The sequence below is a fragment of the Adiantum capillus-veneris genome, chromosome 2 (assembly GCF_014529385.1).
Source record: "Adiantum capillus-veneris isolate H3 chromosome 2, ASM1452938v2, whole genome shotgun sequence".
Classification (NCBI taxonomy): Eukaryota; Viridiplantae; Streptophyta; class Polypodiopsida; order Polypodiales; family Pteridaceae; genus Adiantum; species Adiantum capillus-veneris.
This window is the reverse complement of record NC_140932.1, coordinates 37,730,400-37,748,608: the sequence shown is the minus strand read 5'-3', so window position 1 is coordinate 37,748,608 and position 18,209 is coordinate 37,730,400. Positions and strand designations below refer to the sequence as shown.

Genomic DNA, 18,209 nt, shown 5'->3' with positions numbered 1-18,209 from the left:
GTATGACCTTCACACACCTAACACCTACCTCCGCCTATCTCTTTTACATTGTGAGGAACCATACAACAAGAGTTTCGTCGTTTCGAGGTGTTTTTTTTTTTGGAAATGTCAAGGTGAAACATGATAATGCATATGTTTCTAGATGTTAATGCTTAGGAAACTAGTAGGTGGATACATCCTATATACATGGTTATACAAGTGGTAAAACATGTTGCACAATACAAACTATATGGCTAATTTTGAGTTCTGAAATTTAGACCTTTTTTGTTGAACCTGAGAAACGAGTTTCGTTCGCCTGTTTTGAGTTTGTTTTGAACATTTCGAGTGTTCCATTTTTCGTTTCGTTTCGAGGGGATGAAAGGCGTTCTCATTTGACAGTGGTGGTGAATTGCATTTATGAAATTTTGGGTCCGCTAGAACTACCGGCTCTCACAAGTATAAGGCTTTTTACCACAAGCTTGGGTGAGACCTTCATCTCAACTCGAGCGTATGTCCAAGTTGGGTCCGAATGCAAAGAATCCCACACCCGGTGGCCCATCAAAGAAGAGCACCATTTCTCTCTATTGCTAGATGGTGCTCTCACAAGATCCTCCTAGTGCTATCCTCTATAAAGAGGTGGTGCCCCAGGTAGCAAAAGTTTTTTTGTCCTCTGTTGAGAGGTGGTACACATAGGTAGCCAAGCAGAGTTTTATTCTAAGCTTCTAAGCCTTCAAGCAAAGTTTTCAAAGATCAAATGAAAATTCTCTCTCTCTCTCTCTCTCTCTCTCTCTCTCTCTCTCTCTCTCTCTCTCTCTCTCCATCTTCGTACTTCGCTGTTTGATTGATGGAGCGAAGGAATGGGAGAGGAGGCTCTATTGTTGCTTTGTGGATTTCCGCAAGGCCTTTGATACTATCCCAAAGAGAGACTCTTTCAGCGACTTCAGGAGCTACAAATACCATCATGTTAGGTGCTGCGGAAGAGAATAAGGATTTGCTCGGATCTAGTACTCCGCACACAAGTACAAGGGACACTTTACTTCACTTAAAAGAACTGAATTGAACTGAACTGAAAGAAAGAGAGAGACAAGAGAGAGAAAAGAGATGACACAAGGATGTCGGGTTCCAATCCTCAAGGGCCCCCTTGCTCTGTTGCAGAGCAAGTACTTTCTTTATTCTTGCACAAATGCTACTACAATGATGCTGATGCTAATGGGTATTGATGCTGGGGACTAGAGGTATGACGACGATGTCGACGACGACGACCGTCACAGACACAACGATGTGCCACTAGGGGGCTGATCTGCAACCACCGACGCGGGCAAGGCTTGGAGTGCAAAACCGCTGGCAGATCTGGCTGAATCTGCAAAACGCTAGGCTGATTTGGGGCTGAAAACTGAATGCGGCAGATCTGCAGCATGCCGGGGCTTGCAGCGAGGATCTGCTACCAGATCGGGTCGTATCTGACGAGGCTAGGGGCTGAAAGTACTAACGCTGGCAGATCTGGGCTGAAATGTGCAAAACGCTAATGCTCCGACTTGGATCTGCAAACCGCCAGGGGCTTGGGTTGATCTGCAAAACGCTAGACTGCTGCCTGAAAAACGCTCAAGATGGATCCACAAACGCTGGCCAAACTGCTGAGAAAACACTGATCTACTATATGGCTAGATTGTGCACTTCAGTTCCCTTCTGTCTTCTGCTTCTACTTAGTGCCCAATGGGTTTCTTTTATAGATTCTTTGGCAATTTGCCCTACCTACTGTTCCGACAAAAGTCACTTATTAATAAATAAGTGAAAAATGTGTACTTTGGAAAAAAGGGTTCTATGCTCTAGAAAATGCTCATGATGGGATAATTGTTTTGTGCAAGAGAGGGTATGCAAGTGCGACCGGCCTGGACATGCACGTCCTGCTAGAGGCTCACAAAGGTGCCAAACTCAGTCCTAAGCTAAGACTCATGCTGTTATGTCCCGCTCTTAGGAGAGGGGATCTAGCCCATACGCTGTCGGGATGGGCGTCCAGTGTCCGGGCGGACGTAGTGTGAACACGACCAGTGTGGCCCGCCATTATTATAAAAGGGAGGTCAAGGCCTCATTGATAGTTATCGACCCCCACTGGCAGAGTGCCAGTGGTTAGCCCGCGAGGCTAGGAGTGCGCGAGGTCATCTCGAGGAGGTGATGCCGGGTAGTATGGGACGCTTGGTCTTACAGGTGCACGCCTATGTCCTCGGACGCTGCCCCAGCACGGGGGAGCGCTGCTGGATGGTAGCTGAGGTTGGGTGGTTTGTCTGACGCGTGTCTGTAGGCGGTCCGTGTAGCCGGGAGATCCACTCCCTGCGTTGGTTTCATGGTATCAGAGCCGGCTTGGCTGCACGAAGGATTATGTGCACACCTACGGGTTGGTTAGAGTCGGATAATCATTGTTTCATGCAATTTTTGATGAAATGGTTGTTTAATTAATTGCTTTTCTTCTCATGAGCATGTTTGCAGGTGCAAATCGATACTATGTTGCTGATTTTTGATAAAAATCAGCAAATTAGCAGTTGAAAGTGCTGAAAATTAGAAGATTTGTGTTAATTTTTTTGGTTTTCGATGAAAATCAGTAAATTTTTTGTTGAATTGCTGATTTTACATTAAAAATCAGCATACAGTAGTTTCATTCATCCTTCTCTGTGACTCTCCCTTCCTCTATGCGAAGCTCAGAGAGAGAGAGAGAGAGAGAGAGAGAGAGAGAGAGAGAGAGAGAGAGAGAAAGTTACCTCTCTCCTGTAGGATCTGCAGGGAAGCGTGAGGAAAGGGTTGGGAGAGAGAGTAGCGCAAGGTTTTTTTTTGTTGCATCCAAGGGTGCTACTTTTCCCCAGCGTGGAGGGTATCTTGCGCTGGCTCCTATGTGGCATCTCTTTTGCGTGCTGGGCACAAGCAGGCACGCGTAGGCCTGCTGCCCCTTTCTCTCCACGCGTCACTCCAAGGCTTACGGCTGAATTTTCCTAGCGCTGGATTTTTTTTACACTACCCTTCTCTCTCTTCATTGCATTTTTATTGAGTGGCCTCGTTTTAAAACTTGGCCAAGTGAGTTTTTAAGTGTGACCTGGATACTTTTAATTTTTTAAGGTAAAGTTTGAAACCTGCACATTATTAAAAACTCACTTACAGACACTTGCAGAAACTTACAGAGAAATTCATTTTGGCTCTCCTGCTCTCTCTCTCTCTCCCGCTCGTGCTCCTGCGTCCCGCCATCGCCTCCTTGCCTTTGGACGCTCACGCCGACGCGTAGAGCTACTCACAATACAACTTTATTCCTTCAGTACGCGTTGTGGTTCGTGACACTCATACCCTCCCGAAGGTGGTTCTTCTGCCTAGGGTGAGTGGTGGGTGGTTATGCCAGAGGGGGGAGTATTCGGGACTCCCGAACCAATGCTTCATTTGCAGGTAGATGGGCCACTTAGCGAAGGTCTGCCCTCGTAGGAGACCTCGACCCACAACGCATGATCAACTTCCCAAGGTTGAACACTGAACATGCCCAACAGACAGGTATCCAGGGCACACAAGTTCGCACTTCGACAGAGGCCAGCGAGACCAGCGAGCTGATGGCTTGCAGCAAGTGCCCGATTGTTGTCGACAGGGACGCCCCCCCCCCGGTTGGCAGACGTGTAGTAGCTCAACGGCATTGGGTTCCATCTGTCACAAACGAGGGCGCACACAATTAATCAACAAGCTGAAAATAAATGAATTTTCAACCAAAAGAGACAAGGGAGAAGATCGACACGGTATTTGGGACCAGAAGATGGGTTGGTCCCCCCCCCCCCCTAAAGAGAATCTTTATTAGGGAGAATCGTTTTTTACAAGCACAAGAACCGGAGTGACCCCTCCATTCTAAATCATCAGACTTGATGGTCAATTCCTTCCTGTGCGGGAAATCCTTGAGAGACGAGTTCTCAATTTTGTTTCTGTCTATACCTAGAGCATGAAGCCCTACAGACCGTTCTTGATTTCGTCTTCGGAATCTCTGAGCATAGGCCTGCAAAAAGCAAACACACAAAGCAAAAACTCGTAAGGCGTATTCACAATCAGTACCTGTCGCTCCTTGCACGGAAAAGCGACCTCCGTGCTCTGTCTGCACACGAACACTTGCGCGCTCTTGGTGGTAGAGTTTCTTTTTGCTAGCGTTGGCAACCTCTGAGAGTAGAGAGGGGGTTGTGATGCTTTTATAGCTTCTTGGCCGCTGCAGGAATAGCCGCCCGGTTTCTAGCTGAAATAGTGAATCCCATAGGGGTGCTGGGAATAGCCGGAGGATTCTAAGACCTTTCGGAAAATTTAGAGAGAGGAGAGAGAGTGAGCACTGGTTTTTGTTCAGCCGTAAGAAGAGATTATTGGTTTTTTTTTAATATTAGTCCTTGCCGGTCACTTTTTAAAAAAAGTGCGAACCTGGACCACGAACCTGGACCAAACTCAATAAAATTGAGAGAGCTGAAAATTGATGCTACACAGACACATTCTAGGCATCGTCGGATGCAATTCTTAGGCACGGATACAATGTAAACACAGATTCCTGGCGGGAAAGTATCTGCTCTTCTCGGAAAGCTCTTAAAAATACTCCGCTTTTTATAAAAAGCTTCTTTGAACCTATCTTCAATCTTGTGCTTGCGTCCTTACGCATATTTTTTTTTCCAGTGCGGGATTTCCTACGAGACCAATGGAATATTCCCTTTTTGATACTCCCGTCACCCATTAGGAATATCCGTTCCCGGTCTCTCCTACCGAACTAACGGTACAACCCCTTCGCGATGCTAGTGTCACCCATCATATGACACATCAGAGTTGTCCGTTCTTGATGGCTTTCAATAATTCCAGTAGATTTAGAATTCCTAACCTTACAGTTCAAGTGCACACATTTAAATATCCTAATTTCAAAAAATAGAAATTACTCAAAAAAAAGAAAATAGTCCATTTAGCAACATCTCTCTGGCTTCTAAACAATTGTCCTCAACTGTAGTGCTTGTGCATATTCTTCTAGAAACTTGGGATAAGTTGCTAATTCTTGCTCGTTCATCCACTGAGCGTCCAAAGTAGAATAAATCTTGAACTTTACAGAATAGTTCCATGTAATCTTTCCGGACTTGAGTGGCTGCTCTGCTCTTGATGATGAATGATTTGCTCCGGTTGGAGTATTTCTTCTGTTTCCTTAACCTCAGGAGGTTCCTCAGCAATAGGTTGACTTGAAGGCGGTCCCACATATGGCCGGAGTAAACTGACATGGAAAGCATTGTGGATCTTCCAATTAGATGGTAGCTCTAATCGGAACATCACATCGTTCACTTTGGTCAATTATCTTAAACGGTTCGTGATAATGATCGGAAAGTTTTACCACTTTTCCTTTATGAGTCGCTTGTTTCTTTAGTCTTGCCTTCTCAAACTTGAGTAAGACAATAGACTGACTGTTAAGTCCAAATTCCTTCGGTGCTTGTCCGCATCTTTCTTATGTTTTTCTTCAGAGCCCAAAATTGCTCTCTTAACTAGGACAAAAAGTTGGCCCATCTCATCTGCTTCTCAGATAGTTTTTGTTGCTGAGGAAATACCGCAAACGTTGATGATCGGTTTCGATAACAAAATCTGCTCCTAGAAGATAGTCTTCCAGGTAGACAAGGCGTGAATCACAACCATAAGTTCCTTCTCATATGCTTAACCGGATCGCTTGCTGCTGCTGCTCACACTCGCCCTCGCCATTGCTGTTTTCGACTCCCCCTCCTCTTGCGCGCTCCATCTTGCCCGCCCTAGTGTGCTGCGCCTTGCGCGCCAGGCCTTAGCGCGCTGCCCCCCGCCCATCTCCTGCACTGCACGCTGCCCTCCCGTCGATCACGTGCCCACTGCCCCCTGCTTGTTAGACTTACACCACTCTGCTTCTTCACAGGTCTAGGGCATACATGTACGACTAGTATGTCTCCAGGCTGGCCACCCATAGCCTAGGTTGCTCCTGGTCCGGCCGCACGAGTTTGGGACCGGTCGCCCACTTTTGTCCGGGTGATTACATATAATTCCATATATCATTTTTCTGTTGGGTCGTGGGGATTCTTATCAAGCCTTGCCCTACCTCCCCTTGGGCACCTATTTAAAGGGCCAAGGGGGTACCCACTTCCACATCTCACAGAGATCACACGTCTGATCGTTGTACGGGTCTTCTGCTCATGGTAGTCATGGGGGGCTGATCGTCCCCTCTTCACCATGTCTTGCGTTTGTGGTCTAGTGTCTCTCTCTCTCACCTCTCTCACGCTTCCGCACACGCGCACTCACATGGTATAAGCAGCTTCAGGCTCTTCAGTTCTAGGAACCTTGGACAAAGTTATAGCTCTTTGATACTCTAGGAGAAGTGCAGATATGGGGACCTTCTGTAGGCCAAGATGGTTGGAGACATATGGAAACCATTGGAGAGGCCCTTGGTCTCTATGATCTCTCAAGTGATTAGAACCAAGGCCTCCGTACCCCATGCTATCATTCGAGCAGAGCTAGCTGCCCCTCCTAGGCGCTTACCAGATCAGTCTCCTATGTGCACAGCTTGTGGTAAGACAGATATGCTAGACTGGCCATTGAGTCTTTCAGATAGTTAGCTCTTTAGGGGGACACTTCATGCTGGTATGCACAGGTGACATCATGGTTTGAGATGCATGGCTGCACCATGGACATTCTGCCCCCTTTCCAGTACTCTCTTCAGACACCCTCGATGTCTCTTACATGGGTGGAGATTACTAGACTCATTCGCCAGGACCTTATCCAACTAGATACCAGGAGGACATGGATAGAGCCACCACAGGAGTTGGGCACCAAGATGGCTTTCTATAGAGAGCATCTTCTCCACCTCACAAGAGATGGGTTTGTGATTCGACCCAGCTACATGGATACACATATGTCCATGGTTTGCGGTGTGCCATTGGTCAGTTACGCACATCCTCACATCAGCTGGAGATTGAGACCGGTAGATTCAGAGGGATACCAATAGACAACAGGATATGCCGCTTATGCCAGCTAGAGCCAGAGACAAAGCTACATTACATATGTCATTGCACAATGTACTATGAGATTCGGGGCCGTTTCCACTGCTTATTCAGAGAGGGTTTCGGTACTTTCTCTAGGGTCATGAGTTATGAGGATCAGAGATGTCTTGGGCTATATCTACTTGAGTTACACAGATATAGAGACACTTTACTCGGGAGAGCTAGAGAGAGACAGTCCCAGAGACGGATTACAGATTTCTTTTCACTAGATATGGGACAGCCAGAGGAGCAGCCATCACTGCAGAGCTCGGCCCCCACTCATTCGACCACTACCAGCACTCTCATCGACCGAGCACTGGAGCTACGGAGATCCGGACGGCCACGATTAAGGAGAGGGGCTACACAACATCGACAAAGACTACAGCAGAGGATTCGAGCCATACTCTCTCGACATCTAGAGTGCAAATGAGGATGGATTCTAGTAGTAGTAGTATTTTTGTTCTAGTCTTTCTGTACCCAGACATGGTATCAGATTCACAATTTTGTAACAATTTGGTCTCATAGGTCATTTTGGCCTTTTGAAGACGTTAATATAACATTTCATTTCATTTCATCTCTCTCTCTCTCTCTCTCTCTCTCTCTCTCTACGCTTCCTCATCGTCGACTTTGACAGCTCTATGGTCCAAGTGCATCTAGCTGCCATATGCCCTGATTTGCACATACAAAATAGTGTCTGTGTAATTGAATACTCTCTACTGTATGTCACCTCCATGTATAGTAGGGGGAGAGATGAATCGAGACTGGTTCTTCATGGGAGAGGGAGGAAGAATTAATCGGAGGGTTGGGGTGTTGACACCACCAGGCAATGCACCACTTTCACTCAAAACAACACCAAGACTACTGTTAACCTCTGTGATATGCGGTTGAATTTTTGGCAGTAGAGCTGTAAATCTTGCTATAATTACTAGACCCTCTTGGAGATTGGCGAACAAGGTTAAGAGTTGTATGGTGTAATGTTGTACAGTGTGTTGTATCATACGGTCATACAGTACGGTTGTAGTGTACGCCCTCTTTGTACGATATGGTATTTTGTACACCCTACACCCTTGCTCCATCTATACAAATGACAATAAGCTCTGCTAAAGTTAAGAGTACTCGGTGCCAATGCTACTCTGGCCTCATCTGCCGATGTCTCAAAGTGATGTAACGTTTTGGCAGTAGTGGTTCAAATTTGCAATTCGGTAATAAATTTCAGCCTATTGATGCATGCATCTAAGGGAGTGGACTTGGCCCTCTACTTTCTTATAGCAGTCTCTGATGCTTTTGCTTAAAGTCGCAATAAGCTGGGAATCCTTACTGAGCTTAAGTTTGCCTAAAGTTTACCTACTCAGAATGACAAAAAATACTCAATGGAATGGAGATGATTAGAAATTTCTGGTCCAAACTTCATTCTGGAGGTCAATAAGAATTTCTTTGTCTGGAGATTGTTCATCAAAGATTGCCTGTTAGAGGCTGGTTGGTTCAGATGATGTTCAGGACTGCGTGAGTTGTACTTACCTATTTTTGAGGAGTCCTCATCATTTATGGTCATGTGACTTCACTTGGAGAGGTATATGCAGGATTTGAAGAATTTAACCGACATCTGTTGGGGCAACTTTAATTGATTGTCTTTAGGCATGTTAATTATTGTGGCAGATGTACTGGATTTTTGGTTTCTTTATTTAAGAGGGCATCATACCTTAAAGGATGCGAGTAGTAGCATTACACCTTAACCTGCGCTGTTGGGGGGCCCTTTTGAGAGATTTACACTTTTCCTTTGGCATTGTGGCTAGTATCACAAACTGGTTTATTTGGAGAGACAGCTCAGTATTAGGAGGCAGCCCTTCTATTGTCACTGTGTCCTAGCTGACATTTGGGAAGAGATAATTATCACTCTGGTATCATGGATGTAGCACCTTCATCAGAGTTGTCAAATATCTTATGGATTCATGTTTTGTGTGACTTGCAGCACCCTTGGAGCACAACAATTAGGACTGCAGTTGACCTGGAAGCAATCGGAGTTGGTGGAAAATCAATATTATTTCAGGTTTGAGTACTTGTCTTGATTTAGTTATTTTATGATCGTACTCACTCTAGGTCAACCAAATGATACTGAAATAATCTCAGCTTCTTGAAATGGAAATACATAAAATATCTTTCCGTTACCTTATTCGTATCTTGTCCTGGTAAAGGGAATAACAAAGCAGACAAAGCCTTCAGCTGTTCCCCCTCAAAGACAGCACACTCGCACACTATGATATCTGGGGGAATGTGGCAATCAAGTGGCTTGTAGAGCCAACAGATGGACCCAAGGTGGATAGAGACGTTAAATACTATACGTAAGTCCGAAAAAAATGTTGTACGGTACAGAACATCAACTTTGAATCATAAAATACGCTAAGTACTAAACCGTATATATATATATATTTAATATGTATGCTCGTGTATCTGTAAGACCTTGTATGTGTATATAAAGCATGTTTGCTGATTAGAGACACTTAGAAACATAATAAAATTTCACACTTTCAAGGCATGCAAAATTTGATCACAATTTTCTTGCGACATTTAGAAGTCAAAACACAATCAGTACATTAGTATTGGATGACCGAGATGGTATGAATTTTATGTCTTGAACAGTAATTCACAGAATTTATGCAACCTTGGATCATGGACCCGCTAGTCTCCACTAGGAGCAGGCCTTGCCTTTAGCTTGAACAAAAACCTCTTACCGTTGTTGCATTCGAGCTAGTGTGATCAAGCCTTTTTTCCAACTGTGGTCTGACATGACTACTGGGAGATCCTCCCCAAGGTGAATGAGCAGAGCAAAGCAGCGACATCATGCTCATAGTAGGCTATGAATTGCAGGTCTCCCCCAAGTATAAAGTCTGTCCATCTCTATCGAGAGACAAAGTACACGGTCTCTAGTGTCTATGGAACAAAGGGTTCGATGGGGAAGGTTGGTTGCGAAGCTCTCCATGCACAACACATATGTGCGCTGCAACCAGAGGTTGATTGTGTTTCCAAGCTATTTTAAGAGTATTTGGATGATACGTCTTCTTACAAAATAGGTGTGTGGAAAGGGGCTTCTACTTGCAAAATTTTTGTACATGTTGTCCTTTTCTGGGTATTGTCAAATAGACAAGTGATTTTTGTTTGTACTTATAAAATAGAAATTTATGATGCAACTATTCTAATGATCTGTGTTTTTTCTTGTCATAGGGGGGGCCCGACAAAGAAATTGTTGAATTATACGCAAAGGTAGCAAAGCATCCTTCGGCTCAAGTATTAGCACAGGTAAAAGCAATTCCCTTTTCACCCCTTGTCCAAGCACCACCACCACCAAACCTTTTGTTCTATCAGTTATATCATTTATGAGTGGTATTGATGATTGCTCTCCTAGGTCATTTTGGACTTTGACAAAAGTTAATGCTATGTGTGATCTACCCCCCCGCCCCGCCACCCCCACCCGCCACACACACACACACACACACACACACACACACAATTTTTTTTTTTGCTAATCTTGTTGATGTAAATTACAAGTGGAAAACCTCAAAGCAAGAAAAACCCACCAATCAGAAAAGATACAAAAGGTGGAGCAGCATGGGGCTCCAAGGGCTAGAAACAGTCAAAATAAATTCTATAGGCCCCAGTATCATAGGCAAAATGTGTCGCCTGACCATCGAAAATTTGAAGTAGGGAAACGGTGTCGGGGGATATGTGTTCGAAACGTGAGCCGGGCAGGCGTCGGGCCTTTGGCTGTGGGAGGTTTGAAAGAGAGAAAATAGCAGACACTGAAAGATCTGGCAAATACCATAATCGTCAATTAATTGATTAATGCTTGAGTACAACTTAATCCTTAGCAAGATTAACCGGGTCGTTAACGACACCAGGCTTAACAGAATGTTTAATCAATCCCTAGTTGAGGACGGTGATGGAAATTTTCTTTTGCCGCTTTAACTGCTTCAACTACCTCGTGCATTCTGCAAGCTTCAATTCTGCCCATTACCTCAACCATCAAGCATCAGTTATCATCAATTATCCTGCAACTTCCTGCTTTGCTGAGCTCTAACCCTTTTGCTTCTGCCTTCGACTCCTTGCTTATCTCTCCCCTGCTTTACTTTGCTTCTCTAACCACAGAGAGAGAGAGAAAGAAAGAAAGAAAGAAAGCTTTATTTACGTCTTCTAAAGGCCGAAGTCGGCCTATGAGACAAATCAATGTACATCTAGTGGAGAGAGAGAGAGAGAGAGAGAGAGAGAGAGAGAGAGAGAGAGAGAGAGAGAGAGATCTTTGCCTTGCCCTTGTTCAAGCTCGAGAGCAAGAGAGCTTGGAGCTTTTTTGTTCAAGCTTGAGAGCAAGAGAGCTTGGAGCTTTTTTTGTTCAAGCTCGAGAGCAAGCTCCTTCCTCCTTTCTTGCATGCCATAAAAACCCTCCTCGCCTTGGCTTTTATGCTTATAGCTCTCCCCACACCTTTCCTCTCCTCGTTTTGGTTGGAGAACGAGTGAGAGAGAACAAGCTTTCTCCTTGTGCAAACTCGAGAGAGACAGAGAGAGAGAACGCTCCTTGTGCAAACGAGAGAGAGAGAGAGCCCTGCTCTTCTCCAAGCTCGCAGCACCTCCTTTGCTCGTCCTCTCACAATCCCCTCCTCGCATGCAATGGAATGCTCCTCATGCAAAAAATCCCGCTATTAATAGCTTCCCTCTCCCTTAGCAACGACGATGCCGTCGTTGCTAGGGAGGCAAAAAACAACCCCTATGATGTGGCAGTCGGCAGGTCTCGGGAGCGCAAAAACCGTCGCCAGTGGCTCCGAAACTGAGCGCACTGGTAAGCTGGTGAATTCCCGTCTCTGTGGCACCGCACCCTCATCTGACACTCGTACAGCCCGGTGCGACGCCTTTTCTTCTGCGCAACCTCTGTTCGATGCCCCTGCTCGCCATCTCCTTTCTCTTTTCTTCCCCTTACACACTAAAGCCCTTTTAGTTTACAAGGTGGGCGGCCTTAGTGGGCAGCCATAGTTTATGGGCCCTTGGGTACCACACTTGAGCACCACATTTAGCAAACACATCGACTGGGCGGCCTAAGCACTTTGTAAGGGCACCACATATGGTAAGGCACCACATTTGGTATACATATCGATTAAAGCATTGCCATCAACAACATTCTCCAGTAGCCATCGACTCGAGAATTTTAATGCCCTTATCAGCTTCTTAGTGCACTACGCCTTCAAGATGCAAGTACCTTCTTGACCCTGCCTTGTTGGGTATATACTGTAGTCAATGCATTCCAAGAGACCACATTTCGAACACGAAGCTCTACAAGCACTTTTTGTGCTTTCGTAACGGCATTACATTTAGTATACACATCGGCCAAGCATTGCTTAGCAGCTCATTTTTCTCCAGCAAGCCGCAGCCGTGTTGGCCTTTCCTCGCAATCATTGCATTCCAAAACCCAGTCGAGAGCCAAAAACTCCCAGATGGCACTCCGATCGAGCGGACCGGACTGGTACGGAACTGGCCCCTGGTTAATCTTTAACGGCCAATAACTTGGCAATCGGAACTCCGATCGCTGATCTGAAAAGATCGACGCACTCCACAAAGTGAGCACTTCAGGCCCGTGCATTCATTTCATTTTTGCCACCTCAATTGCAGTTGCCCAATCGGGTACGGATCTGCAATCGACTTAAACTTCAAACTGCCATAACTTCTTCACCGTAGTTCCAATCGACGAGCCGTAAAGACAGGCCAATAGAGCACTTCAAGCACTGTAGTTCTAGATCATAATCTCCCATCTATGCTCACTTTAAGCATACTCATTTTTGGCATCATTAAGGCATTTGTTGGCCCTTTTAAGCCGCATCTAGCATACATTAATCATTCAACTTGGCCTATTAACAAGCCTTGATCACTGCTCACTAAATGTGTAGGCTTCAAAGAAACTTAACTTGCATTTCTCTGCTCTTTTTTTCTCTTCATGGCAGCGGCCTGAACCTGCACAGCCTCCGGTCTGTGCCAAATGTACTTCAAGCTGCATCTGCTAAAGGTACCTTAAGCTCTTTGCCATCCTCAGACTAACTTAACTGATAAACATATGAAAAGTAAAATAAAGCTTACACCCTATTATCAATGTGCTAGCTTAATTATTAGGTAGCTGTCCATCAAAAAATCTTTGAACCGTATCTCCAAAGCATTCAATTATTGAGACCTGTTTAGTGAACCCCGCTAGACTTAAGTGCTCCAGTTAATGATGCACACGGCTTGACCATTAAGCTCGCTTTAGGGAACCCTGTCAAGCTCAAGTATGCCTTACTCTGTTTGCACACAGAATGGCCATCAAGTCCTTTACCTCAAGTTCTGGTAGCAGAATCAACTCAAAAGATGTGAAGATCTTCATCAATTGTCCAAAGAAGTCAACTGGAAGCATCCATGTAATCTTATTGAATGCATAACCAAAAACTCTGTTGACTTAGCAAAATCCAAAAAACAGAACATGTACCATGCAACCTGCCACAACAGACATATGGTACCCTCTGCATCTGCAACTTGCACTTCAGTAGCCCCCAGGATCAAATGGAATAATAAGGAATTGCCCACACATTGGAGCATCATAATATCCACATGAGCATACATTTTTGTATCAATCAACATCAAGCATTTCTGGTGCAAATATGCTACCCGTGGTTCAAATAGCATGCAATTACTATGCATACTTAAGAGTATCCATCCATATTCAATCTGCTTATGAATATCCTGAGAATCCCCTAGATCAAACACCATTGAGATCACATAGCATTGATGGGCTTCACAACATACTAGAGCTTCACCTGAAGCATAGTGCAACACCCACATCTCATAAACTTTTGGCAACTTAAGCTCGTTACCAGTGACGGCCGGTTTTCGAAATCGTGACCGCGAGAACCAAACCCCAAGAAGGGGAGAGCATATTACCAAGAAAGAAAAAAAGTTTTCTTTAACATTCACCACCCCTCTAGGCTTAACCATTGGCGGGGCGCCACCAATATGGCCACACTCTCCATTATGGCCACACCTCTCCATTATCGCCAGAAGACAGAGCCCTCTCTCTCTCGTGGTGCTCGGCTCCGCCACACTCTCACTTACCCTGCCGCCGCTGCATCACCCGGCCCAATGGGCACATTAAAAAAAGACATTTCCTATATTCCGTGGCGGGCCGCCAGTTTTGTAAATTCTCCCTCTCTTTCTTTCATTATTCACAAGCTCTCTCTCTCTCTCTCTCTCTCTCTCTCTCTCTCTCTCTCTCTCTCTCTTCGCTCGTCCATATCCCAGCTCAGCGGGCCGCCATACCTCACCCCTCCCTCTTCCCTCTCGTCCACACCCCCTCCGCTCCACTCTCCTCCCTATCCTCCCCCCCTTGTTTTCTTCCCACCGGCGGACCACCGCCCTATCCTCCCCTCCCTCTGTTAGCTCTCTCACTCTCTCTCCCTTTGAGTGAGCGGCCCCGCGGGCATGAAATAGGATGACACTCTCTCTCTCTCTCTCTCTCTCTCTCTCTCTCTCTCTCTCTCAATTCTCCCCCTCCACATAACCTCTTGTCTATACACCCCCCACTCGCACACTCTCTCCCACAGGTGGGAACCCGCCACAATATTATTCTCTCTCTCTCTCTCTCTCTCTCTCTCTCTCTCTCTCTCTCTCTCTCCAACTACTAACCCCCCCCCCCCCTTTTTTCCCATTCCGTTGACCACTCTCACACCCCCCCCCCCCCCTCTCGCTCTCTGTCGGCCAGGGGCCACCCGAGCCAAGCGCTCCCTCACCCCGCCATCTCTCCCTCAGACTCTCTATCTCGCGCTCTCTCTGCTCAAGCCAAAAGGCCGCAAGCAGCCATACCAGGGCCCTCTCTCTCTCTCTCTCTCTCTCTCTCTCTCTCTCTCTCTTATCCACCCTCACCCTCACCCTCACCTTCACCCGAGCCAAGCGCTCCCTCACCCCGCCATCTCGCGCTCTCTCTGTGTCGAGCCCACAGCTCGAAGGCCGCCATGCATTAAGTAGAAACGCTCTCTCTCTCTCTCTCTCTCTCTCTCTCTCTCTTATTCACACCACACATGACCCTCACACACCCTCACACACTCGCCCTGTCTCTCTGTCTCCCTCTGAGTCGGCGGCTCGAAGGCGCAGCATGGCACCGAACCGTTTTCTCTCTCTTAAACACACCCACATACACACACACACACACACACACCTCAATCCCCTCAGCATCCCGCCATTTGTCCCCCCCCCCCCCCCCCCTTGCTCACTCACGTTCTCTCACCCTCTCCCTCGCTCTGTGCAGTCGGCGAGCCTGCGAGCCAGAAAAAAAAGGAATTTTTAAAATATAATATATGATTTATTACACCCTCATTTCCACATACACATTCTCGTTCACACACACTCACCCACACGGCACACACAACCCCAAGCTATACACACACATACACGCAAACAATAACATATATAGCACGCACGCCTACACGCACGAGTTTAAATATACACATACACATGCACGCGTATACGTACACACCCAAAAAAAAAAAGCAAAAACAAACCGAAGGACATCGACGACATCAACAAAAAAAGAAAGGAGATGGTCAAGTCTCGCGTCGCCAACACCAAAACAAGCAAAGGCGCCGAAGGCATGTCCCAGCCGATCCCGAAAGTGACGAATGTGCTACACCGACGCACCAGCTAGGCCGTCATTCACCGACATCGTGTCCACGACGCCCTCTTCAGTAAAACCCGTAGGTTGTCATCATTTTTTTCAGTTTCAAACCAAATCTTGTAAAAAAATCCCAAATTTGTAAATTCTCATCTCTCTAGGTGATGGTCACAAAGGCCCACCTAGAGGTTTTTCTTATAATATTTCCCAAGACAAAGCAAGAGTCAACCACCCAGGACCCACTGCCTTGCTTTGTCTCCCCTGATTAGATTATCCTAATCAAACCAGATTACCCTAATCTAAAGCAGCCAACACCTATAAAAAGGCATTGAGAGGTCACTACCGGGGGGGGGGGCAAGTTCATCAGAGGTCAGCACTTGGTAGTATTTTGGTGGGAGGGATTGACAAACATTTGCATCACAAGAGAGGGGACTTAGTGTAGCGATTTTCTTTGGGAATTTGTACTATATAAAAGAAACTATGTCTACATCTCGACTCCAATGGTCGATACACACATGCTCATACTAGCAAGGTTTTCGTGTCGGTGAGTCATCCCTAGAGAACGCACTAGTAGGCTCACTATCTCTCCCTCTATCTCTCTATCGCCATGATTGTCACCTTGTCGGAAATAAGGTTGCTGTAAATATTGCAAGAAAGTAGTTCTCCCTCACACCCCCGAGGGTTTTCATCACCTGTGTGTGTGTGTGTGTGTGTGTAGAGTCGGTTATATTTCAAATCATCGTTGTCTGTGTCCTAGCCGCTCAAAGCTAGGTGGTGTCTCCTGTTCGCTTCACCGTGACCGGCTTGCGGCGTGCATCGGCTCTCGGCGTTTTCGAGGCCGTCGGGGTTCGTGTTGCGCTTTGCGCTCGTCATTTGGTGTCCCCATGGAGGAGGGCTTCTCGAACACTCTCAGTTTACAATGCTGAAAGCAACGCACATCATCGACGAATGACTGAAGGAATTCTCCAACTGGAAGACGGAAGAGGAGGAGACTAAGGAGGCACTAGCCGCTTTTATTGAAGTACTACTGTCAGGCTGTAGTGTTGTCAGTATTCAAGAGGTAAGCTCCCCATCTCGTGTTGCTCGTTCTAACCACAAATTGAGAGCATTAGGTGGGAGGCCTATGAAGTGCTATCACTGCTGTCAACCAAAACACACTGTCAATGAGTGCCAGCAACGAAGGCAGTGAAGGGGTTGAAATCGTCTACATCGACATTCACCGCGAGGAGGTCGTCCATATCAAAGGAGGAAAGAAAACGGTAAGGCCTCTCTTTCCTAAGGAAACTGCAATCAAAGGTATAACTTCTACTTCAAAATGGCCTAAAGGGGCTGCTCGAGCCAAAGGTAAGGAAAGGCTAAGCCAGTTTGGAAACACATGACCCCAAAGGAAGAAGTATCTGGCCAAGCGAGTGCTTCAAGTTTGGAAAGCTAGGTCGTACCCAGTTTGCCAAAGAGAAGGTCATTCGAGGCTAAATGGCGGAAGGTCGCTTACCGATTCGCATGACGCATGCGAGTACTGCCAGTCCATTTCGACAATTCTGAAGCAGAAGTGGTAAGAAGGTTTCCATGCCCTAGGGAGGAGTGGTTCGGCTACTGCTCTCGCTGTTTTGGAGGATGGGTAGAGGGTCTTTCTCCTCTTCTCATACAGCTTATTCTGCAGAAGCTCTCCACCACGGGTGAAACCCAGTGGGCTGGAGACGAGTTACAGCTGAATGGAGTGGAGTTCACGCAACGCGCCAACTATGGTAATTATCTGCAGTTGCTGCTAGCCAAAAGGCTGGGAGTATTCAAACGCGTCGCCATCACCCAGTACGTGCTGAGTGACGAAGGAAAAGTAGAGCCTATGAAAGGCGACGACCTCCTGTGGATGTGCCGACTCATCAACATCGGCACAATAAGAGTATAAGTAAGTGCTCCACCCTCTGTGCATGATGGAAAACGGGCCAACAGGGTTCCCGTTTAGATTTCTGCAGCATATGCATGTGAATATTTATGTAGATAGGAAAATCTTCTACCAACAGAAGATTGTGTATTTGTTCGGCGCTGCGGTGTTAGGAGAAATCCTTAGCTCCCCAAACCCTATCATTCTCCCCATATTGGATTACCACCACTCCTTCATTGTTTCCATCTTTATCCTGTTTTAATCTATCCACCCAACCCTGTAAAAAGTCGCTATGAGCCGCTACTGTCATTAAAATCTTAAAAACAAATAAAAAAAGATTTGTAATTTCCCGAGTCACTACCATCGCAAGTGTTTCTTTCCCCACGTTCAGTGGAAAGAAGGGAGAAGACGTCACCACCGACTTTCTGGATGATTTCGACATCGCTTGTGTGGTTTCCAACAAGGATGACGACGCCTCACCACTACGAATTTTTCCTCTACTGATGAAAGTAGAGGCCCAAGTCTTGGTACAATGCTTTGCCCCAAGCTATCAAAAATGCATGGGATGTATTACGAGCTGCCTTTGTGAAGAGGTTTGGTGGAGGCACAACCTCAGAAAAGCTATGGCAGCTACTGATGGAATTAAAGTAGGGAGGTCTGC

At 46.2% G+C, this 18,209-nt stretch overlaps 1 protein-coding gene across 2 annotated transcripts in view; it reads left to right on the top strand.

Moving 5' to 3' along the window:
- The window catches only part of LOC147462642 (Zn-dependent exopeptidases superfamily protein), a 126,679-nt gene that overhangs the window by 29,425 nt on the left and 79,045 nt on the right, over window positions 1-18,209 (top strand). For both annotated transcript variants that reach the window (XM_086484708.1, XM_086484716.1), the window contains 2 exons: window positions 8,968-9,045; window positions 10,218-10,292. In XM_086484708.1, coding sequence (XP_086340834.1) covers window positions 8,968-9,045; window positions 10,218-10,292 — 153 coding nt within the window. The remainder of the gene's footprint in view (window positions 1-8,967; window positions 9,046-10,217; window positions 10,293-18,209) is intronic.